This window comes from Trachemys scripta, chromosome 6, assembly GCF_013100865.1.
Source record: "Trachemys scripta elegans isolate TJP31775 chromosome 6, CAS_Tse_1.0, whole genome shotgun sequence".
Lineage (NCBI taxonomy): Eukaryota > Metazoa > Chordata > Testudines > Emydidae > Trachemys > Trachemys scripta.
Genome location: NC_048303.1, coordinates 129,371,634 through 129,396,852, shown reverse-complemented (window position 1 = coordinate 129,396,852; position 25,219 = coordinate 129,371,634). Strand labels below are relative to the sequence as shown.

The 25,219-nt window shown below is 49.2% G+C and overlaps 2 protein-coding genes across 4 annotated transcripts in view; one reads left to right on the top strand and one right to left on the bottom strand.

Annotated features, from left to right (window-relative positions):
- Window positions 1-25,219, top strand: part of TMOD1 (tropomodulin 1) — a gene marked incomplete at its 5' end in the record, with an annotated part of 79,458 nt that overhangs the window by 50,661 nt on the left and 3,578 nt on the right. For both annotated transcript variants that reach the window (XM_034774837.1, XM_034774838.1), the window contains 4 exon segments: window positions 19,905-20,035; window positions 22,852-22,959; window positions 23,294-23,437; window positions 23,838-23,982. In XM_034774837.1, the coding sequence (XP_034630728.1) occupies window positions 19,905-20,035; window positions 22,852-22,959; window positions 23,294-23,437; window positions 23,838-23,982 (528 nt within the window).
- The window catches only part of TSTD2 (thiosulfate sulfurtransferase like domain containing 2), a 43,146-nt gene continuing 36,574 nt past the window's right edge, over window positions 18,648-25,219 (bottom strand). Inside the window, exon 11 of one of the 2 annotated variants that reach the window (XM_034774836.1) lies at window positions 18,648-19,804. In XM_034774836.1, coding sequence (XP_034630727.1) covers window positions 19,774-19,804 — 31 coding nt within the window. In that variant the 3' untranslated portion in view covers window positions 18,648-19,773. Of the gene's footprint in view, window positions 19,805-23,803; window positions 24,147-25,219 lie in introns of those variants that run through there. The other variant, XM_034774835.1, reaches the window with a different exon arrangement.

Here is a 25,219-nt window from a genome sequence, read left to right as displayed (position 1 = left end):
AGTATTTGGTTGAAAGACTCAAAGCTGCTAGTGGGCTATTGACTGTGATTATTTTTTAATAATATTTTCTAACCTGATTTTTCTCATTATGTCAAATTCACCTAAGAGGTATGAACCAACACAGGACCCACTTATATTGCCAGAATTGTAAAAGTGTGAAATCTGGTGCATCTGGGATGGGTGAAGGGGAAAGCATGTGGCTTTCATTGCTCAATAGCGCCCCCTGATGCTCACCTAATAGAATGGGACTGACAGTGACCTTACAGGAGATGGTACATTCTCTCTAGAGCTAGTCCGAGAATCAACATTTTTCTCACAAGGAATTTCAAACAAGTCCTTGGTTTGGAAGTTTCAGTTTTCCCATTGGCAGTTTTAAAACAGAAGGTTTGTTTTGACCTGGAATTTCAATTTAAATGTAATTTCATTTTCTTTAAACCAAAAAAACAAAGCGACATTTAAAAAAAAAATGACAATGTTTGTTTAGATATTTTCCTGTGGCAGAATGAAATTGTGTTTTTTGGCCGAGAAAGAACTTTCTGCATGAACAATGTGGAACAGCTTTAGTTCTGTGCTCGGAGACCAAGCCTGTGAGGGCCGGTTCCTGGCATGGGGGCAGAACGGTGGCCCCAGATCTCATTTCAAACAGACAAATAGCAGAATGCAGTCAGAGCAAATCCTGAAATGGCTGAAGCATTTAGGTTGTGACTTGTTTGACTCTTAGTGCATATTGCTTCCTCCTCTCCCCACCCTTATTCTATAGTATCCATGTACTCTAGTCTACTACAGGGAAACCAGTGGGTCAGAACCTCCACTGGTGTCAATCATTGTGGTGCCACTGAAGTTTAATGGAGAGATGCTGATTTGTAGCAGTTGAGGATCTGGCCCCATATATGAATTATAGAAATGTCATTGACTGAGGAACAAACTGGTGACATGTTACTGTGGATTAGAATATGGCTTTGTCCATAGCGACATTCTGATTGGCCTTTGTGATGATGTCTGACCTGTCACATGCCAGCTACCAACAATGTTTTTGTTGTAGCTGGGACCTCATTGTTAAAAAGAAATAAAAGGAAGATCCTCCCTCAGCCGCAGTTGTTAACATTTTTTAAAGAAAAAATACACAGGAAGATTTTTACTCTTTTTACCGTATTTCCCTTCCACCTGCATTTAACACAATGGCTACAGGGAATTTCCTCAGAAAATTATGACTCCTTCTCAGAGAAGTTGTTACTGTGGGTGCCCCACGGGAGGTGTGCGCCTGTCCGTGCACTTTGAACAGGGCAGCCCTTATGGCAAATACACCCTTCACGGCTTTTTACTGGGACAAGGTGACTCCATCCACATTCTCCTTTCCGGCCCAAGGACTCATCGGACTTCCACGTAAACCAGGATATTTAGTTTCCAGACTAGCACAGACTTCACACTTCAAGGGAAGAAGCTAGTTTTCATGCTCCAGATGTGAGACGAGCCCTTGCATTCTACCTCAAGAGAATTAACCGTTTTTGCCCAGTCACCTAGTTTTATGAGATCCCTTTGTAACTCTTCACAGTCTGTTTGCGACTTAACTGTCTTGAATAGTTTTGTACCATCTGCAAATTTTGCCACCTCACTCTTTACCCCTTTTTCCAGATCATTTATGAATATGTTAAATAGTACTGGTCCCAGTACAGGCTCCTGGGGACACCCCATTTACCTCTCTCCATTCTGAAAACTGACCATTTATTCCTACCCTTTGTTTCCTATCTTTTAACAAGTTACTGATCCATGAAAAGGCCTTTCCTCTTATCCCATGAGAGCTTACTTTGTTTAAGAGCCTATGGTGAGGAACCTTGTCAAAGGCTTTCTGAAAATCTAAGTACACTATATACACTGGAACACCCTTGTCCACAAGCTTCTTGACCCCTTCAAACAATTCTAGTAGTTTGGTGAGGCATGATTTTCATTTACAAAAAACATGTTAACTCTTCCCCAACAAATCATGTTCATCTCTGTGTCTGACAATTTTGTTCTTTACTATAGTTTCAACCAGTTTTCCTGGTACTGAAGTTAGGATTACCGGTCTGTAATTGCCAGGATCGCCTCTGGCAAAGGCGGGCCGGTGCCCCGGGACCCGATCCAAGCTGGAGTCGCCAGGGCCGGAGCCGCTCGGCTGGGGCTGGTGCCTGTACCCTGGGGCCCGAGCCACGCTGGAGCCACCGGGGCAGGCCGGAGCCGCTCGGCCGGGGCCAGTGCGCTCGGCTGGAACCAGGGCTGGTGCCCCGGGGCCCGAGCTGAGCCGGGCTGGAGCCGCCAGGACCGGAGCCGTTCGGCCGGGGCTTTTTTTTTAAAAATTGGCATCACATTAGCTATCCTCCAGTCATCTGGTACAGAAGCTGATTTAAATGATAGGTTACATACCATAATTAGTAGTTCTTCATTTTCACATTTGAGTTCCTTCAGTAAACTTGGGTGAATACCACTGGGTCCTGGTGACTTCTTATTGTTTAATTTATCAATTGCCCTCTTTCTTAGGCCTTTTCAGAGTTTCATCAAAAAAAGTTATGTCGACGACCAAAAAGCACTATAATAACATTGCTATTGCATGTTCACACTATGCCCCGGGCCCCGATCCAAGCTGGAGTCGCCAGGGCCGGAGCCGTTCGGCTGGTGTCCCGGGGTCGGAGCCGCTCGGCTGGGGCCGGTTGCCTGTGCCCCGGGGCCCGAGCTGAGCTGAAGCCACCAGGGCGGGCCGGAGCCGCTCAGCTGGGGCCAGCGCACTTGGCCGGAACCAGGGCCAGCGCCCCGGGGCCCGAGCCGAGCTGGAGCCACCGGGGCCGGGGCAGGCCGGGGCCACCGCGCTCAGCTGGAACTGGGGCCGGCACCCCAGGGCCCGAGCTGAGCCAGGCCGGAGCCGCCAGGGCCAGAGCCGCTCGGCCGGGGCTGGAGCCGCTCGGCCGGGGCCGGTGCCTGTGTCCCAGTGCCCAAGCCGAGCTGGAGCCGTTGGGGCGGGCCGGAGCCGCTCGGCCGGGGCCAGCGTGCTTGGCTGGAACCAGGGCCGGTGCCCTGGGGCCCGAGCCAAGCTGGAGCCACCGGAGCCGGGGCCGGGGCCAGCCGGGGCCGGCGCCCCAGGGCCCGAGCCAAGCCGGGCCGGAGACGCCAAGGCCAGAGTCGCTCGGCCGGGGGGGCCGGACTGGGCTGCACCTCCTCGCACCCCCGCCCCAGCTTACCTGCTGCCTGCCTGTTTCAGGCTTCCCGTGAACATTTGATTCGCGGGAAGCAGGGGAGGGGGAGGAGCTGGGGGCGGAGCTTTCAGGGGAGAGGGCGGAGTTGGGGCAGGGACTTGGGGAAAGGGGCGGAGTTGGGTGGGGCCGGGGCCCCTTGGAGCTTCCTCTTTTTGTTATTTTAAAATATGGTAACCCTACACTATGCTCCTTCGATCAGCGTCCATATTTGGTGCTCTAGCATGGACAGTGAGAGTAGTGCACTGTGGGTAACTATCCCACAGTGCTACTCACCACCTTATGCTGCTAGGACTTGTGGGTTGGTGGAATGGATTACAGCGCATCATGCATGTGGTCTTAACGTCCCATGATGCATTGTTTTCTGTCCCAGCATTCCATGGGCTTCTGGGTTTGGTTCACAGCTTTTTTCAATGACCTTTGTTTGTTGTCTGCCTGCCATCTCTGTGTGAAAGGATAGATCCTGCATTGCTCTCTACTGCTCTGTTAAATGTCATTAACACATCACGGATGGCAGTGCATTTAAAGTTCCTAACTGACCAGGATTCAGACTTGCCTTGTGACATGGATGGGAGCAACATACGATTACTTTTGGTATTCACGGAGCAGCTGCACACAGTGGACCATCGCTTTTGGGCTTGTGAAACTAGCACTGAGTGATGGGATCATATCGTCATGCAGGTCTGGGATGACGAGCAGTGGCTGCAGAACTTTCGGATGTGGAAAGCCACCTTCCTAGAACTGTGTGTGGAGCTCACCCCCGTCCTGTGGTGCAAGGACACCAGAATGAGAGCTGCCCTCTTAGTGGAGAAGCGTGTGGCAATTGCAGTGTGGAAGCTGGTGACTCCAGACTGCTACTGGTCAGTCACTGTAACAAGGTCGGGACTCACCCCCGCGGCGCCTCCTACTGGTTACTCCGGGAATTAGCTCAGTCCAGTGAAGCGTCCCCTCTCGGTGGTATCCCGCCCGTTGTCTTGCCCTCGGTTGGCTTCTGAGCCCACGTCGCTCACCAACTCGCGGCGTTCTCTTCAGGACCACTGTCCTCCGGCAGTGCCCATTAGTCCTTCCACACCCCCTTCCGGGGGGGTGTCAATCAGCAGTCTCTATGTCCAGCCACCGTAGTCAACCACACACCCCAAAGTCTAATCCCTCCTGTCAGGGATCTGGCGTGGTCTGTAATGGCTGCTCCCTACGGCCAATGGCTGGGTGTACTGCAAGGGGCGAAGGGGGGACCCAGGCCCACCCTCTACTCTGGGTTCCGACCCAGGGACCCTCCGGTGGTAGCCTCGCTGTCCTGCTTCTCTCCCCTCATCTGTCCGCTTCCCCTTCAGCCCCTTGCACCCACTAGGCCCTTCCCTTCAGGGCCTGCAGCCTGGCAGGCCTCAGGCTAGAGCTTCCCTCTGCTCCCTGAGCCTGGCCAGCACTGCACTGTCCGCGGTGCTGGTTTTCCTGCTCTGGAGACAGACCTTCCCCGTCGAAGGTCTGGGACAGACTGACTGCTCTCTCCCTGAGCAGCCTTTTTATAGGGCTGAGCCAGGCCCTGATTGGCTGTCTCCAACCTGGGCCCTGATTGGCTCCCAGTAAACTCTTTTCCTATTGGCTGTGCGTCTGCGCAGGCCCACTGGCCTGCCACAGCCCATACTCTCAGGGAGTGGGGCAGCCGCCCCACTATAGTCACAAATCAGTTTGGAGTTGGGAAGTCGACTGTTGGGGCTGCGTTAACACAACTGTGCAGGGCCATTAATTGCATCTTGCTGCGAAGGACTGTGACTCCTGGCAATATGCGGGAAATAGTGGACGGCTTTTCAGAAATGGATTTCCCTAACTGCGGAGGGGCGATAGATGGCACACATAACCCAATTTTGGCACCAGACCACCTTGCAACGGAGTACAACACTAGAAAGGGGTATTTCTCCATGGTATTGCAGGCTCTTGTGGATCACTGCAGCTGTTTCACTGACATAAATGCTGGATGGTCTGGGAAGGTGCATGATGCACATATTTTCAGGAACGCCAGTGTCAGGGATCCCCCTCTCACTCTGAACTCTGGGGTACAGATGTGGGGACCCACATGAACGACCCCCTAAGCTTATATTCTACTAGCTTAGGTTAAAACTTCCCCAAGGCACAACTTCCTTTCCTTTTCCTTGGACGGTATTGCTGCCACCACCAAGTGATTTACACAGAAATTCAGGGAAGGATCACTTGGAATCCCTATTCCCCAAAAATATTCCCCCAAGCCCCTTCACCCCCTTTCCTGGGGAGCCTTGAGAATAATATACCAACCTGTTCCCTTAGCAATGTGAGCCCAGACCAGACCCTTTGTCTTCAAGACACTGAAAATCAATCAGGTTATTAAAAGAAGAACTTTATTTAAAAAGAAAAAAGTAAAAGAATCACACCTGCAAAATCAGGATGGAAGGTAACTTTACAGGGTAAATAAAAGATTTAAAACACAGAGGATTCCCCTCTGGCTCAGCTTCACAGTTACAAAAACAGGAATAAAACTACCTCTGTAGCATAGGAAAATTCACAAGCTAAAACAAAAGATAACCTAACGCATTTCCTTGTCTACTTACAATTTCTGTGGTTTTAGATCTATTATTCCAGGTATATATTCAGGAGATGTTGTACCTGCCTGGTCTCTCCCTCCATCCAGAGAGGGAACAAAACAAAGAGAGAGCAAACAAAACTTTCCCCTCCCAGATTTGAAAGTATCTTCTTTTCCCATTGGTCCTTCTGGTCAGGTGCCAACTAGGTTATTTGACCTACTTAACTCCTTACAGGTAAGGCGATTCAGTACAGCTGCCAAGGAGGGATTTTATGCTACCCTTCTCTCTATATTTATGACACACACACCCCAAATCACAGACAGTGCTGGACAGCCTGTTCCACACTGGCTGTGATTTCTTCCTGGAACACTAGGAGAAAACAGAGTTAATAAGACACATGCCCCTATAGACATACTACTGATTATATAAAGAACTAACAGTATTTTCCACATTTTAAAGATGATTTTAACCAGGTGATTCTGGGAAACTTTCATGGGAGAGTGCATCAGCCACTTTGTTAGAAGCTCCTGAAATGTGTTGTATTTCAAAATCAAAATCTTGGAGAGCTAAACTCCACCGAAGAAGTTTCTTGTTATTTTCCTGACGGTATGAAGCCACTTCAGTGCAGCATGGTCGGTCTGCAGGTGGAAACTTATGGGCGTAGCTTCTCCAGAGCGTACACAATGGCGTAACATTCCTTCTATGTAATTGACCAGTGGCTTTCCCTCTCAGACAGTTTTTTGCTGAGAAACACGAAAGGATGGAATTCTTGATCCGGTCCTTCCTGCATTAAAACTGCTCCCACACCGCGCTTGGACACATCTGTGATTACTAGGAAAGATTTGTCAAAGTCTGGGGCCCTTAGCACAGGGTCAGACATGAATGTCACTTTAAGCTGGTTAAAGGCCTTCTGACACCCTTCAGTCCACTGAACTGCATTTGGCTGCTTCTTTCTGGTCAGGTCTGTCATTGAGGCGGCGATTTGGCTGTAATTCGGTACAAATCACCTGTAATATCCGGCCAAGCCTAAGAAGGATTGGACCTGTTTCTTTGACTTTGGGACAGGACACTTTTGGATAGCATTCACTTTAGCCTGTAGGGGGGTGATAGTTCCTTGACCCACCTGGTGTCCAAGGTAAGTCAATCTGTTTTGGCCTATTTGACACTTTTTAGCCTTAACAGTTAGTCCTGCCTCCCTTATGTGCTCGAAGACTTTTCGTAGATGCTCCAGTTGTTCTGCCCATGAATCAGAAAATATGGCCACCTCATCAAGGTAGGCGTCTGCAGATTCTCCCAATCCTGCTAGGAGACTATCTACAAGTTTCTGGAAGGTGGCGGGTGCATTTTGCAGCCTGAAAGGGAGCACATTAAATTCATACAGCCCCTTATGGGTGATGAAGGCTGACCTTTCCTGGGCGGATTCATCTAACGGTACTTGCCAGTATTCCTTGGTTAAGTCTAAGGTAGAGATGAACTGGGCACGTCCCAGTTTCTCCAGTAGCTCATCTGTGCGTGGCATTGGATAGTTGTCTGGGCAAGTTACAGCATTTAGCTTACAGTAGTCCACACAAAAGTGTATTTCCCCAGCTGGTTTAGGAACCAGAACCACTGGAGATGCCCATGCACTTTCAGAGAGGCAGATTACACCCATCTGTTACATGTCGCAGATCATAGAATCATAGAATATCAGGGTTGGAAGGGACCTCAGGAGGTCATCTAGTCCAATCCCCTGCTCAAAGCAGGACCTAATCCCAACTAAATCATCCCAGCCAGGGCTTTGTCAAGCCTGACCTTAAAAACCTCTAAGGAAGGAGATTCCACCACCTTCCTAGGTAACCCATTCCAGTGCTTCCCCACCATCCTAGTGAAAAAGTTTTTCCTAATATCCAATCTAAACCTCCCCCACTGCAACTTGAGACCGTTACTCCTTATTCTGTCATCTGCTACCACTGAGAACAGTCTAGATCCATCCTCTTTGCAACCCCCTTTCAGGTAGTAGAAAGTAGCTATCAAATCCCCCCTCATTCTTCTCTTCTGCAGACTAAACAATTCCAGTTCCCTCAGCCTCTCCTCATAAGTCATGTGCTCCAGCCCCCTAATCATTTTTGTTGCCCTCCGCTGGACTCTTTCCAATTTTTCCACATTCTTTTTGTAGTGTGGGGCCCAAAACTGGACACAGTATTCCAGATGAGGCCTCACCAATGTCGAATAAAGGGGAACGATCACGTCCCTCGATCTGCTGGCAATGCCCCTACTTATACAGCCCAAAATGCCGTTAGCCTTCTTGGCAACAAGGGCACACTGTTGACTCATATCCAGCTTCTCGTCCACCGTAACCCCTAGGTCCTTTTCTGCAGAACTACTGCCTAGCCACTCGGTCCCTAGTCTGTAACAGTGAATGGGATTCTTCCGTCCTAAGTGCAGGACTCTGCACTTGTCCTTGTTGAACCTCATCAGGTTTCTTTTGGCCCAAACGTCTAATTTGTCTAGGTCCCTCTGTATCCTATCCCTACCCTCCAGCGTATCTACCACTCCTCCCAGTTTAGTGTCATCTGCAAACTTGCTGAGAGTGCAGTCCACGCCATCCTCCAGATCATTAATGAAGATATTGAACAAAACCGACCCCAGGACCGACCCTTGGGGCACTCCGCTTGAAACCGGCTCCCAACTAGACATGGAGCCATTGACCACTATCCGTTGAGCCCGACGATCTAGCCAGCTTTCTATCCACCTTATAGTCCATTCATCCAGCCCATACTTCTTTAACTTGCTGGCAAGAATACTGTGGGAGATGGTATCAAAAGCTTTGCTAAAGTCAAGGAATAACACATCCACTGCTAATAACACATCTCCCGTTCTATAGCAGTTTTGGCTTGAGGAGCCACGTGGTAAGGTTGGGCTCTAATTGGGCGAGCGTTACCTGTGTCAATGGAGTGGTATGCCCGTTCAGTCCATCCCGGGGTGGCTGAGAACATCGGTGTGAAGCTAGTGCACAGCTCCTTGATCGGCTGTTGCTGCATATGTCCGAGGGTCATGAAGAGGTTCACCTCTTCCACGCCACCATCACTTTTTCCTTCATCATAGATACCTTCAGGCCACTCTGCGTCATCTCCTCCCTGGGCTGTAAACTGAAAAACCTTTAATTCTCTGGAATAAAAGGGCTTTAGAGAATTAACATGGTACACTCTAAGCTTTAGGTTTGAGGTTGGGGACACTATGAGATAGTTAACAGCTCCCAGGCGCTCTTGGACTGTGAATGGCCCTTCCCATGACCCTTCCATCTTATGGGCCTGGAGCGCCTTCAAGACCATGACCTGGCCCTCTACTTTGAAGGAACACTCTCTGGCATGTTTATCATACCAGGCCTTTTTCTCTTTCTGAGCATCTTTTAGGTTTAGCAAGGGCTAAAGAGTGTCGGAGGGTGTTTTGTAGGTTGTTGATGTAAGCAGAGTCAGGATAAGCTCTACCCTGACATCTGGTGGTGAATTATGGCGAGTGTGGAAAAGAACTCCAGGGGCTGATCTTGTTTGCATAGGCACACCCACTCGCCTGGCATGAAACCACAGCAACTCAAAGTGGTTACTTTAGCTGGTGTGGGATCCCCAGTTTCTCTGTTATTGGGGCAGGAAGAATAAAGTTTTGTTACCCTGATTCTGTGAATCAAGGCCAGTGGAACTGTTGTATGACAGAAGGACTGAGTGAATCATTCACCATTACCTAGGTAGCATTTGCTTGTCAAGGGGCATGGGTTACAAAACCCAGTGAATTGAGAGAGGATGGGGACAGGTATTGGTACCTGGTGGTGTGGGTCCCTTTTGTGGGCCTGAAACACCAATTGCACCTCCTCCTCTCTCCACTGTTGAATGTCAGAGCTAACTTTGATTCCCTTAGGAGTCTAGTTACAGACTGCTGAGCTGAGTTCACTTTGGGCCAATAGTGCACCAGCACTGGGGCTCCCCTACTACTAGCTGAAATCACTAAGAGCTGAAATCACTAAGAGCTGAAATCACAAAAGAGCTAAAGCTACTTAAGAGCTGAGATCACTGAGGCTGTGTTAACTAGTGGGGGAGCCTGAAGCTATTGCTAAGCTAACTTAGCTTAGTGGGGGTGAGCGGAGCGGCTCACAGGTCGGTGAGCGGAGCGGCTGGAGGAGCAGCTAGCAGAGCAGAGCCTTGTGGGAGCAGCCCAAGGGACGGCTGGAGTGGAGCGGAGCGGAGCGGCTCACAGGTCGGTGAGCGGAGCGGCACGGCTCACAGGTCGGTGAGCGGAGCGGAGCAGCTGCCGGAGCAGCTGCCAGAGCAGTTCGGGGACGGCAGGAGTGGGACGGCAGGTGGAATGGAGCAGTTCGTGGTGAAGGCTGTGGTGGAACCCCACGGAGAAGCAGCCGGTTGGCCTCGGATCACGTAAGGTGCCCCTTAACACCCTGCTCGCCCCCCCCCCCCTTTTGAACTCTGGGGCTGCACTGATCATGGACAGAGACTTTGGGGGGGGTTGTCGGACTTTTGTGATTCTTGGGTTGCTGGACCCAAGAGACTTTGGGATTGGTGGACTTTTGGGACTTTGGTGATTCTTGGGTCGCTGGTTTCAAGAACCAATGGGAGAGGACACGGCCCAATTTGCTGGGGTGGGTCTTCGCTCATGGTTTGGTCTAAGAACTCTAGTTCTGGTGTTTTTCCAATTTAATGCTGATGTTGTTTACCTCATGTTATTAAACATTTTCTGTTACACTCAGACTCCGTGCTTGCGAGAGGGGAAGTATTGCCTCTTAGAGGCGCCCAGGGGGTGGTATGTAATTGTCCCAGGTCACTGGGTGGGGGCTCGAGCCGGTTTTGCATTGCGTTATTGAAACGGAACCCCTAGATACAGAACCCGGCCCTTGTTGCTGCCAACTTAGATGGGCAGAAGGGTTACATTTACAAAGTCCAAAATGTTAGTTCCTGAAGAAGGTGTAAACCCCTCCCATTGCTGCTTCACCAACTGTAATGACCCCTTAACTTCACGGCCATATACAAGTTCAACTGGTGAAAAGCCCAAACTGGGATGTGGTACAGCCCTGTTGGCAAAGAGCAACTGCTGCAACACTAGGTCCCAATCATTGGAGTCAGGGCCTGCTTTAGGCCGATTCCCTGGCACCATTTTAATTTTTTAATTTTTTGTACTCACCTGGAGGAGGTCCGCTCTGGGTCTTCGGCAGCATTTCGGCGGTGGGGGGAGGAGGGGCCTTCAGTGCCGCGGAAGACCCGGAACCGAGTGAAGGACCCCCCGCCGCCAAAGTGCCGCCGAAGACCCAGACCACCGCCTGGTATTCGAATCGGGCCCCGCAGGTCCTGAAACCGGCCCTGATTGGAGTGCTTATTTACGAATTTATGTATCATGGCCCCCAAAGTTCCATTAAACTTCTCCAGCAGGCCATTTGTTTGATGGTGGTAAGGGGTAGCAACCAAGTGGTTCACCCCATGAGCTTCCCAAAGACTTTTCATGGTCCCTGCCAAGAAATTAGTTCCCGAATCCATAAGGATGTCGAAGGGCCAACCTACCCTGGCAAAAATGTCTGTTAATGCCTGGCACACACTTTTAGCCCTGGTGTTGCTTAGAGCTAGTGCTTCTGGCCATCCGGTGGAAAAATCCATGGAAGTCAGTATGTACTGCTTTCCTCTGGGTGTCTTTTCAGGGAAAGGACCCAGAATATCAACAGCTACTCACTGAAATGGAACCTCAATTATGGGGAGTGGCTGGAGAGGGGCTTTGACCTGGTCTTTCCCACTCTTTGGCACACCTCACAAGACCGGACATAGGTAGAAACGTCCTTGCCCATTTCGCTCCCAGTGGAATGACTTCCCCAAACGGTCTTTGGTCCTGTTCACCCCAGCATGGCCACTAGGATGATCATGGGCTAAGCTCAAGAGCTTTACCCGGTACCTAGTTGGAACTACCAACTGTTTTTGAGGATGCCAGTCCTCCTGATGCCCACCAGAAAGAGTTTCCTTGTATAAAAGTCTTCTTTCTACAACAAACCGGGACCTATTAGAAGAGTTGAGAGGCGGTGGGTTGCTCCATGCTGCCGTCCAAGCTCCCTTGAGGCTCTCATCTGCTTCCTGCTTGGTCTGGAACTGTTCCCTTGAAGCGGGAGACATCAGTTCGTCACTGGATTGTGGACTTGGGCTTGGTCCCTCTGGAAGTGATGTAGGTGATGGGGTTGTTTCTGTTGACTGTGAACCACTCTCTGCTGGTACATTAGGTTGTATTTCAGGCTTTGGCTGAGCCTTTTGTGCAGGTTTAGTTGCTGCTGCCGGTGATGCCCTCTGGCATTGAAGTTGCAGACGGGGTTGCAAGCGCTGGATTCAGTGCTGGCAATGGTTCTGGTGCTGGTTGCTCCGCCAGTTCCGGTTCTGGGACTGGCTGTGTCTGGGTCTCTGGGACTGGATCCACTACTGCTGTCGCAGATGTTGGCATGGGGTCCAGTTCCACCACCTAAGTCTGGGTCTCTGGTAACACAGACAGGGCTCTTGTAGAAGGCGCAGGAATGGAGCTAAGTGTGAAGGCTTGCTTAGCCTGACTGCAGGTGACAATTCCCACCCTCTTGGCTAGCTTCACATGGTTGGCCAAGTCTTCCCCCAGCAGCATGGGAATAGGATAATCATCATAGACTGCAAAAGTCCACATTCCTGACCAGCCCTTGTACTGGACAGGCAACTTGGCTGTAGGCAAGTTAAAAGAGTTTGACACGAAGGGTTGAATCATGACTTGGGCCTCTGGGTTGATGAATTTGGGGCCCACTAAGGATTGGTGGATACCTGACACCTGTGCGCCAGTGTCTCTCCACACGATAACCTTCCTGCCCACACTCATAGTTTCCCTTCGCTCTGAGGGTATGTGGGAGGCATCTGGGCCTGAGGACCTTTGTTGTGACCCTGGTGCAATGAACTGCAATCTGTTGGGGTTTTGGGGGTATTTGGCCTTAACATGCCCCAGTTTGTTACATTTAAAACATCACCCAGCTGACTGGTCAGTGGGGCGAGGTGGGTTGCTGGAGAATGGTGTGGTGGGACAATAAGGTGTCTGGGGTTTTCCTTGGGGAGTAGGTCGGGCCTTGGACTGCCCCTGGTGGTAGGGTATTGGTTCGGGGTTTCCCTTCTGATATCCGCCCAAACTGCGACCAGGGTTGTTCCTCTCTGCTTCCTCCATCTGTCTTGTTCCAATTTGCCCCGCCTCTGTGGTGGTCTGGGACTGCTTGTATTGATCAGCATGAGAAGCAAGACTTTCTGCTGAGTTCATTTTCTTATCCCATAAGCACTGTTTTACATCATCATTGGACATAGTCAGGAACTGCTCCTGTACAACCAAATCACACATTCCTTCAAAGCTAGTTACACCTCTTCCTTTGACCCATTTATCTAACAGATCCTTCATCTGGTTTCATAAGCCACATTACTTAGTCCAGACCCTCTCTTAAGGGTTCTAAATTTTACTCTGCAAGTTTCAGGTGTAATTTGAAATTGTTTCAAAACCAAATCCTTAGATTTACCATAGTCAGAAGCATCCTCAATAGGCATCTTGTTGACTATGTCCAGAGTTCTTCCAGTCAATTTTGCCATTAACGTAGTCATTTTTGGATCATCAGGAATTGCATGGAGGGTACACAGTCTCTCAAAGGTGATGAAATATTCAGCAATGTCACTGGATTCATCATACTGCGGACATAGTCGCTCCCATTTGTGGATTTTTGGGGAAGTCGAGCCACCTGCTGAAGGGTTCCGTCTCTTCCACTCCATCACCTCCAGTTCATGCTTCCTCTCTCTTTCCTTCTCCTCCTGAGCATGCTGCCTCTCTCTTTCCCTCTCCTCCTGAGCAACTTTTTCTCTGGCTACTTGTGCATCAATCTCCATTTGTTTGAATTCCATTTGTCTTTCATGTTCCTTCTTTTTCTCTTCAGCCTACATGGCTAATTCCATATTCTTCTGAACCTCACTTTCCGTCATTTTTGCTAACCTTCCTGCCCTTACTGTAGCCTAGCCCAAGAGCTAGGGAAAAAAAACAACTTGTGAATTCTCTTTCTGTAGCTTAACTACTCTGCCCTCAGGCAAAGAAAAAAAACCTCCAGCTGCTCTCAGCTTAAAAAAAAAAAGTATCCCTTAAAAAAACTCCATTTTTTTTCAGACTGAGCCTTTTGCCTGCCTGTTCTTCCTCAGGCAACAAAGGAAAAAAAAACACTCCCTGGCTTTCAAGCAGCCAAAAGGAAAAATGTGTCCTTTTAAAATCCTGAGGTCTGTGCTTCTGGTTCAAAATGATCCCACCACATTGCCACATGTCAGGGTTCCCCCTCCACACACACACTCTGAACTCTGGGGTACAGATGTGGGGACCCGCATGAAAGACCCCCTAAGCTTATTTCTACCAGCTTAGGTTAAAAACTTCCCCAAGTCACAAATTCCTTTCCTTGTCCTTGGATGGTATTGCTGCCACCACCAAGTGATTTACACAAAAATTCAGGGAAGGGTCACTTGGAATCCCTATCCCCCCAAAACATCCCCCCAAACCCTTTCACCCCCTTTCCTGGGGAGGCTTGAGAATAAAATACCAACCAATTGCATTTGCAATGTGAGTACAAACCAGACCGTTTGTCTTCGGGACACTGAAAATTAATCAAGTTCTTAAAAGAGAACTTTATTTAAAAAGAAAAAAATTAAAGAATCACAACCAGCCTATACAGAAAGCTGCAAACAGGGACTTTTTTTCCAGACCAGAAGATGCTAGTGGGGGATTTTGAAATGCCCATAGTGGTCCTGGGAGACTAGCATACCCCCTTAGTCCCATGGCTCATGAAGTCTTACACAGGAAACCTGGATAGCAGTAGGGAGTGCTTCTATAATAGGTTCAGGATGACTGTGGAATGTGCATTTGGCAGATTAAAGGCGTGTTGGTGATGCCTTTCTGGCAGGCTAGATCTGAATGAGGAGAATATTCCCATGGTCATAGCTGCCTATTGTATGCTGCATAATATTTGTGAGGGTAAGGTGAAAGGTTTGCTCAGGGGTGGACTGCTGATGCACTGCACCTGGCAGCTGATTTTGAACAGCCTGATACCAGGACTATTAGAGGGGCACAATGGGGGGGGGGCAATTCGAGTCAAGGAAGCTTTGAGACAACACTTTGAGAATGAGAACCAATAATGTATATTTCTATGCTGCAAACTGCAATGATTTATTAAATCGAGTTTTCTTAGGAAGTACTTGTGATGATTCACGGTCTAGGATTTCAGTAAGCAAAGGATTAAACTGCCTGTATATGTCTTGCTGCTGCATGCTATCTCAATTTGTAGGACATAACTAAAGAGCAGTTATCTTTCAGATTCTTTGTTTTTACTAAATAAACAATCAACACACACACAAACGCTTAGTGGGAAAAGAAGGGACCATGGAAGAGCTGTGCATAGGTCCAGCTATCATTTTGAAAGCTGTTTGAAGGGGTGGGATGAATGGAAAACGGAGATGTTCCAGAAAGCATAAGGGAATGCATGGGTGGAGTTGTGGGGTGGGGCATGGAAAACAGTTCTGAATGTGCTGCAAGGGAGAGAAGGCATGCATTTGCTGTGACTGCAGTATTATGAGAAACTTATGCATCTCTGTTTTTATCATCTGCTTAGTGACATCCAAGAAAAAGTTCTGATTTTCTTTTCTGTCCTGCCATTCAATTTCTCTCCACTCCCTGCGTTCCATTTTTTCTGCATCAGAGTATTGCAGGACCTCCTAGAACATGTCTCCTGGCTCCATCTTAACCGCTTTCTTATCTGGCGGAAGCACTCCCCTGGTGTGTAGGGGGCTCCCCTGAAGGCCACATCTGCAGCAGCACAAGAAACAATACACAGAAGCATGATTGTTAGTTCATGCACAACATTGAATCATTGCAGTTTAGCACCACCTCTTGTAACATACCACGCACTTTCTCACTGCCCTTGGCAAGCATACATCTCGGTGAACACACCAGGCACAGTGAGATTAGTCCAAGGGGGGAGGGGCATTCTACCTGGGGTAAATAGCAGTGGTGCTTATGAAAGGGATGTGGTGCAGGTGACTAGGGACAATATTGTAAATGCTCCAACAGTTTTCCACAGGCGGGGGTCATTGAAGCAGATATCTCACTCCTGAGGGTAACCAAGGAAGCAAGGCTGCAACTGCTGCATACTTGCGGCTTCCAACCTGGTCCCTGTGCTGCTCACCTGTGTGCAGCTTTGGTTTGCACAAGTGATTGCTGAGTGGCGTGGGAAAGTTTCATTCAATGGGGGAAGGAACAAAGCAGCTCTGCCAAGGAACCTCCGACAAAGGACTATCAAGTACCTCTAGGAAAGTTTCCTAGAGATCTCTCTGGAAGATTCCTGTGAAATCTCAGTGTGCATCTGAGTATTCCACGGCACTGCTTAGCTGCACAGGAAAATGTCCAGCACACAGAAACACAGCCAGACTTGTACATTTCTATCCTTTCACCTACTTCTGCAGTACACGAAGCAAATGAGCACCATCAACTCAAAAAAACCACTTACCGAGGTCTCTTCTCCTGCTTCTTGCGCGCCAGAGTGGGAGTGCTGGGACTGGCTAGACCATTCCAGTGTGGAGAACAGTTCTTGACTGGTCAGCCCACCTGGCAAACCTGCCATGGGAGCCACATAATTCCCTAACTCCACCTCCTCGTCCATGACTCCATCCTCTGAGTTAGGTCACCTTTCCATCACCTCCAGCCCCACCAAAGCATCCATGGGGCTCTTGGCAATGGAGGTGGGGTCATCGCCGAGGATAGCGTCCAACCATAGGCGTCAACTTCTGTTCCCACTGGTGGGTGCTTGACCCCCCTCTGCCCTGCCCCCACCCTGCCTCTTCCCACCCGTTCTGCCTCCACCCCACCCTCATTCCACCCCCTTCCCCAAGTCCCCACCCCGCCTCTTCCCTGCCTCCTCCCTTGAGCGCGCCGTGTCCCCACTCCTCCCCCTCCCTCCTGGAGCAGAAGTGCTGGGAGGGAGGGCGAGGAGCAGGAACGTGGCACGCTCAAGGGAGGAGGCAGGGAAGAGGTGGAGGAAACTCAGCTGCTGGTGGGTGCGGAAAACCCGCTAATTTTTCCCCGTGGGTGCTCCAGCCCCAGAGCACTCACGCAGTCGGCGCCCATGCATTCAACTCCTTATAGAATAGGCAGGAGGCCTTCAGGACAGCACCAGTGCAACAGTTTGCCTCCCTTGCCTTCTGGTATACTGGCCTCAGCTCCTTTATCTTCGTTCTGCACTGCTCTGTGTCCTGATTGTATCCCTTTTCACACAAGCCATGAGAAATCTGCCCATAGGTATCAAAATTCCTATGGAGCACAGCTGCAACTGCACAGCCTCCTCTCCCCAAATACTGAGCAGATCCAACAGCTCTGCATTAGTCCCAATGGGAGATGGACCCGGGTTGCAGCATGGAGCCACCATGGTCAGCTGGGAAGATGCGATGTGAGCTCTTCATGCCGAGCAAACAAGAAGTGGAACTTTAAAAATGTGTGGGGCTTTAAATGGGGAGGGGTGGTTGGTTGTTTATATGGTCGCAGGGCAGCAGCATTCGAACTGCTGACCAGAGTGGTCAGGATGGGCATTGTGGGACACCTCCTGGAGCCAATTAAAGCAGTAAAATCAAGCGTGGTGTCTACACTGGCACTTTGCCGCTAAACACCCCATGTCTCTTGTCGAGATGGTTTTATTTTGTCGCCAAAACTGAAGAGTTTTGTCACCAAAAACGGCACTGCAGTGTGCACACCTCCACTGTTTTGCTGCCAAAAGCTGCCTTTTGCTAACAAAACTCTGTAGTGTAGACAAGGCCTGAATTTTCCAAGCCGGGGTTTGTTTTTTTAGTTTCAAGTTAACTGAATTCTAATGGTCCACCATTGTCTTTTCTTGGCTGGACAATGGATGGGTACTTGAAGTGAGGCCTTGCCTCACTACACGATTTCGTCAGCAACAGTCAGCTTTTGTTGACAAAACAGTGGAGGTGTGGTGTACACACTACTTTTGGCGGCAAAACTGCTGTTTTGCCGACAAAATAAAACCACCTCGACAAGAGGCATGGAGCTTTTGCAGCAAAATTGAAGTGACAAAGCATCAGTGTAGATGCTGCCATTCGTTATGTCGACATAACTGGCCTCCCCCAGTATCCCACAATGCCCACTGTGACCGCTCTGCTCACTGTTTTGAACTCGGCTGCCCTGCATCTAGCTACCTCCCCTTGCAAAGCTCCCTGAAGCTTTGACATTCCTCAGCGGTGAGAGCGGAGGCTGTGGGAGAACTTGGAGGGAATCACAGAACCATTAATGTGGAATCGGCGGCAGGCAGAGCGGGCTGCTGCATGTGGGGAAGAGACGGCTGTGCTGTGCAGAGCCGGGGGCAGATGTGGGAGGGTGTCCCTCTCCCCCAGGATTGGTTGCTCAGTCTGCTGTCTGAACTTACAGAGACAGCTTGCCGACACACTGTCCCCCAACACACACACTTCCTCAACACACACTGTGTCTCTCTCTCACATATATACTCCCCCTGCAATCTCTCACACACTTCCCCAACACACACATACACTGTTTCTGTCACTCCACTCTCTCTCTCTCACACACTCAACCCCTCCTCTCCCCACCACACACTTGGGCTGAAAAGCAGCTGGCAATCTAGTTGGATGCCCATGGAACAATGGGATTGAGAAACCTGCATCATAGAATCATAGATTATTAGGGTTGGAAGGGACCTCAGGAGATCATCTAGTCCAACCCCCTGCTCAAAGCAGGATCAATCCCCAAATGGCCCCTCAAGGATTGAACTCACAACCCTGGGTTTAGCAGGCCAACGCTCAAACCACTGAGCTATCCCTCCCCTTATGTGATGCTGTACCTGCCCCATGAGGCATTGCAAACGCTTCCCAAAGCACCTTGCAGCCAGTTACACAGTGGATAGCTACCACAATGCACTGCTCTCTGTGTCGATGCAAGAGCTGCTAGTGTGGATGCACTCTGCCAACACAAAGAGCATAGTGTGGACATGCAATAGTGGTTTAATTAAAGCGGCGTAACTATTGTTGACAAAACTTTGTAGTGTAGACAAGGCCTAAGCTTCATGTGAACAGCTAGCTAGGGAGGATCCGCTCCCTGCTGCGAGGCGTACTTGGCATCGCAGTGCCGGCCATGAGCATACTATTCTATAGACAGAAATACATACAGAACCCCAGGCTGTGTACAAGTCTCATAATGATCATCATGTTCAGACCGTTTCATAAAAGACTTTACTTGATACACTTTTACAGTTGCATAAAACCAGTTGATTCAACACCTTATTCTTTGGGGTTCAGACCCTGTTCTCCCCTTGGGGTGTCAGGACCCTGATTGTCACATGCAGTTACTGGAGTTCTTTGAGATGCTCTCTCTGTATGAGTGCTCCGCTATCTGCCCTCCTTCCCCTCTACTTTGGAGTCCTTGCTTCTGGCCAGGTTTCGTGGGTGAGAAGGAACTGGAGCAGCAGAGGGACTGTCCTTCCCATATGCCCTCAGATTGGGGCACTAGGATATATAGAGCGTAGGTACGGACTCCACACACTGCTACCACAAATCTCCTATCAAAAGCACACACGTGCATGCACACCTAAAGTGAAGCACCCATAGAGAGAGAACGTCTCAAAGAACTCCAGTTACTATACAAGTAAGTAACCTCTCCTTATGTTACAGCCAAGATCCAACTGAGATCAGGGTCCCTTTGCGCCAGGCACTGTACGTATTTAACCCACTGGTGTGTGTGTGTGTTGTAGGGTGTCGTCTGTGCCAATTCTCAGAGGATGTGAGTTGTTACTGCCCCTAGATGCAGAGGGGCTGTAGTAGCTTTTAGTGATGGGGGGTCCCATCCCAATACATACACTGTAAGAACTAGTCCCTGCCTTGACAAATTTACAGTCTAAACAGACAAGACAGATGAAGGTTACTTACGTGACCTGATATCTTCAGTTAGAACCTTCATCAACCAGTTGATTCCTCCTTTCCTTGTGTCCTTTTTATGACAGGAAAAAAACAGCCCAAAACTGAGAGTGGCCTAAAGAAAGTGTCTTTCCACCCTATCTGATTTTTTTCATGTTGCTTTTTAATTGCAGGTGTGATTAAGCCCACGCAATATAAACCAGTTCCCGATGAAGAACCCAATTCAACAGATGTAGAAGAAACTTTGGAACGAGTAAAGAACAATGACCCTAAACTCGAGGAAGTCAACCTTAATAATATTAGGGTATTCAGTTTCCCCTTCCTACTGCAATTAACACTTCACAGGGAGACAGGATGTGTGTTATCTAGAGGACAAAGGCCAAGCACACCTTGCTGTGCAGAATAGGTTATTGTCACAGCAGCCTGTGTTGGCCACTATTGGCAAAAGGACAAGTTATGGTTAGATTCTGAACTCCTTGCTTATGTAGAAATCGACAGGGCTGCTTGCAGAATAAGGCACTGCTCAACAGAAGTTAGGCATCAGAATCTGGCTTTGGGTTGTTTTAGGATGTTTTTGAGGGGGTTTCACAGTCTGTCATCAGAGTGTACCTACAGTCAGAAAAAATGCTGTGCTTTGGGTATGCATTGTATTTACAGGGAAAGCTAACTGTGCATGTGGCTAGATGCCATGTACAAACACGGTGCAAGACTGGCAGAGCAAGGAGCTTTCAAAATAATACATACGGAGTCCCTAGGTCAATGTTAGCTGCTTCACTGCAGGAATTTATTAGTAAAACTCTGTGCAGAAAAATTACACTGATGTAACACTAAGGCTGGTAATTTAATTACACAAAAGACAGTGTTTCGCATTGCCCTCTTGTGCTAATGATACTGTATTGTCTGCCAAAGGCTGTGTGGTACTGAACGAAGTGGTATGGCTTGTAATGAAAGAGCTCATATAGGCATCTGTGCATGGCTGTGAAGTTAAAAGGTGCTGTGAGAAACCACCATTCTACATTACCTGACATGGCTCATTAAAATCTAGGGTTTTCTCTGGGTTTTTCTTGTTAAAGGTGACATGCAAAGGACAAGAAATTGTGCTTGTATACGCTTATATTTCTCCTTAAACCTGCTAAAGGAGAGGGAAAGGAGTTCTGGCTGTTAAAAACTTGGTTTCTGTTAACTTCTCTTGAACTCCTGTGCATGGGCAACATGCCTTCGTTGCTGTTTTCGTTTGGTGGCTGGGAAAGCACCCATTACTGTTTTCTAGTCCAGTCCAACCATGGAAGGTAAAACCAAATACTCAAGTTAAAACAAGCAGAACTACCCACTCTTCCCTACCAGCTCTTTCTTTTTTCCACAGACCTCCCATAAAGAAGCAAATCAGGGCACATGCACAGCTTTGCAGGTCACCTTTTAAATGCACACAGAGCACCAAATACATACACGCCAGCTGAATGATAATGGCTTCAGCTCCCTTCCTTGCCGGCCTATGCCCTCTGTATGTGTTTGAGTGATTATGTATTCAGATAAATGCAGATGAGGTTCCTGTGTGTGCAGTTAGCAATGCTGGTGCCATTAACTGCATGCACACAGTCCTTAAAACCCTGGCACGTGTGCACATCCAGCCAGTTGCAACGTTTCATAGATAAAGGATTGCATTTTCAAAAGTGACTTGTGACTTGGGGGTGCAACTTGAGACCCCTGGAATGGAGCCTGACTCACAGGTGGCAGGGGCTCTCGAGGCGTCTCTAGTTGGACTAATGATCTGAAGTGCCACTTCTGAAAACATGGCCAAAGATCCATGACTGCACTATTCACAGATGGGCGTCCGAGTAGTCGTGTTAAAGCCATAGCACGCCAGTGATCCCGGGGAAGCACTCCTCATTGAGGACTATGGAAATGGTCAGTTTGAAATTTTAAAGAGTCACTTGGAAGTTATCACCGTCTGAAAAGGGTTTGTAAAGTATTGAATGGGAAAGAAATACTCTTAGCTTGTGAGAGCTCGGAACGGGCACACAGATACTTGCCAAACTCTCCTAGTTCTCTTCCGAAAGTCACCAGTGACAGAGGGAGGGAGAAGAGTGGGCCTGATTCTGAGAGTTGAGGATACACTGCCTCTCCACGAGCTGCTTAACTGTCAGGGTCAGGCTGTGATCCTGCAAGTGGAGCCTTCCGGCATAAGTGCCATGCAGGCCGCTCGCTGGATCCAGGCCTGAGGAGGGCGATTATTTCCCAGCCATGACTTGGCGGTGGCTGGTGCAGTGGATAGCAATAGTAGAACTCATGTACATCCTGTGCTTTACCTACTCAAAGCCTCTGTAAACCTTAGCTCCATAAAGCCCCACAAGGCCCAGGGAGGTGAGCCGGACAGTGGGGAACCCAAAATGTGGTGAGGTGACTTGCCCAAATCCAGGCAGTGAGTGAGTGAGTGGCAGCTAGGGTTACCATATTTAGTGCCTCCGAAAGGAGGACACTTTAAAGGGGCCCCACCCCGCCCCCAGCCCCGCCCCCAGCCCCGCCCCCGCTCCCGCCCCAACCCCGCCCCCTCCCCAAAGTCTCCGCCCCCTCCCCTGCTTCCCGCGAACATTTGAGTCGCGGGAAGCCTGAAGCAGGTAAGGGGGGCGGGGTGTGTGTGTGTGGGGGGGGNCTGGATCCAGGCCTGAGGAGGGCGATTATTTCCCAGCCATGACTTGGCGGTGGCTGGTGCAGTGGATAGCAATAGTAGAACTCATGTACACCCTGTGCTTTACCTACTCAAAGCCTCTGTAAACCTTAGCTCCATAAAGCCCCACAAGGCCCAGGGAGGTGAGCCGGACAGTGGGGAACCCAAAATGTGGTGAGGTGACTTGCCCAAATCCAGGCAGTGAGTGAGTGAGTGGCAGCGCTGGGATCAGGCATTCCTGTGCTGCTTGGGCCATGCTGACTACAAGCACTACTTTACGATCTAGGTTTAGCTTTCTGCCTCTTCCTAAATAATCCAGTTGTGCCATTTCCACTATAAAGAAAGCTTGTTGTATTTCATCCACCCAGTGCACGCTCCTTTTTAAAATATTTGTTTAAGGAGTGTACCGGGAATCTGAATAAAGATGACTGCCTTTCTGGGCCTTCTTTTCACAGAATATTCCCATACCAACTTTAAAAGCATATGCTGAAGCACTGAAGAATAATTCCTATGTAAAGAAGTTAAGCATAATAGGAACAAGAAGCAATGACCCGGTAGCCTATGTAAGTACCAGACCTTGTTGTGTGTGATGACAGGCTAATTGCTGTGGGAAAGTTGTAAGTGGAATTGTTGTCTTGCAAGAGAAATTGTTTAAAGCAACCTGCAAAGGGGAAAAAAATCTTGGTGCCCTTTTTTGTACCTTTATATTGTATGAAAAATGCCAGAGATGGGAAACTGAGGCACAGAGAGACTAAGTGATTTGCCCAAGGTGTCACAGGCAGCCTGTGGAGAAGTAGGGGCTTGAACTCGGGTCTCCAGAGTCCCAGGCTAGTGCACTGGGCCACTCTTCCTATTATTTATTATTCAATACCAATGCTCTCCCATTTGTGACTGCAGGCACTGGCTGAGATGTTAAAAGCCAACGGTGTATTGAAGAGCTTGAATGTGGAATCCAACTTCATTTCTGGGTCCGGGATCCTAGCTCTGATCGAAGCACTCCAGCACAATACTTCACTGATCGAGCTCAAAATTGACAACCAGGTAAAACAAACCCCAACTTGACCTCTTAGATTGAATAAAAAATATTCTGTTGGGGGACCTTGTATCAGAAAATGTGGGGTTTGGCTCACCTGATGTTTTCTAGACAATCACTCTAAAAAACCAACAACTGGTGGTGGGGGATAGTATGTGTAGAAGGCTTGACAAGTGGCTAGTCCACATAGAGGATTACTGCCAGCTAATGGAGTAACTCCCTGAGGCCGAGCGCTAGAGCCCTGTGCGGAAGGTTCTGGCCGGGCAGTGTGGGGGGAGGCCCCGTGCAATGTTTGCTGGCACTGTGAGATGTACTGTAGAGTCAGCAGGAGGCAGTCAGGAGATCAAAGACCAAAATAACAGGGCAGCCCTCAGTTGTAACCTGCCTTTCCATTCTCTTTTAATAAAGAGCCAGCCGCTGGGAAACAAGGTGGAAATGGAGATTGCAAACATGTTAGAAAAAAATAGCTCCCTTTTGAAGTTCGGGTATCACTTTACACAGCAAGGTCCCCGGCTTCGTGCATCTAACGCCATGATGAACAACAACGATCTTGGTGAGTCTGCCTACATGCCTGCTTGCGTGCATTCTTCCATGCTCCCCATAGTCCGTGGTGCTGGCGCTCCCCAGAGGTGTGCTTCTCGGCAATTCCCATCAGCTGTGAATGTAGCTGGTGCGTGTTTCCCCTCCTGCTCTCTGGCGGGCACACTGACCGAGAATCTATGGAAATAAACAAGTCAGGTGAAATTTCACCCACTTGAATCGGAAGGGGCTGGTGCTTGCTAGGGGAGAGCCTGATTCTCTTCCTGCTTTCTCCTGCTGAGAGGTACCGGCTCCACCAGCCGTTCCACTCGGTCATTGGGCTGGTGGTGGAGTAAAGCGCTACTCAGTGTGAGTAAGACAATCGGCTTCTGGCCCAGAGTAAGATGCTGTGCAGGGCAAGGGTGGCAGAATCTGGCCTTAACCAAACAGGGTCTCCAGTGATACTCAGAGGCAGTGAGCTCTAGTGCTGGGGAGTTTGGCATTTCCATGTGCTTTGTTAAGCCGTAGTTGGCAGGATTAGTGCTGGGAAGCCCGGGCGGCTGCTGCCCTGAACTGGATTAGCAGAGCCCTTCGCTTTCCTGGGCTGCCACCCTTCCACAAACACTGCTTCCATCCCCACTTTAATGGGGAAAGGGCAAGCAGAAGAGTCAAGCTCTGAAGACTGACAAGTTTGGCACATTCTTTTGAACGAATCAGGTGTGTTTAGGGGTACAAGGCCAAATTCTGTTCCCAGTTCGATCTGGGCACCCCAATTGAGGTTAAAGAACTGCATGCGATGACAGTACTTCCCCATCATTTCTCACTGATCTGGGCAGTGCTGTGGGCACTAGCTGACTGACAGTTGCTTGGCAACAGCCTCACATGCTGAACTGGAAGAGTACCCAGTGGAGCCTGTTGGAACACAAGTAAAAGAACCGACCTCATTTCTAGTGAGCTTACACAAGGATGAAATTAACATACAGCTCCCTAGACAGACTGGCTAAGAGGAGGTGCCTGGGAAAAGATTTACCATATAAATGTCTGCCCTGAATAAACAGCAATAAACTGGAGCCGTATATTTTGCTCTTAACATAGTTCACCAGGATAGTCTAACAATTTTGTGTCCTTTACGACGTGAGTCTACTTCGATTTAAAAAGCTACTGAATTAGAGTACACCTCTACCCCGATATAACGCGACCCGCTATAACATGAATTCGGATATAACGCGGTAAAGCAGTGCTCCGGGGGGGGGGGGGGGTGCGCACTCCGG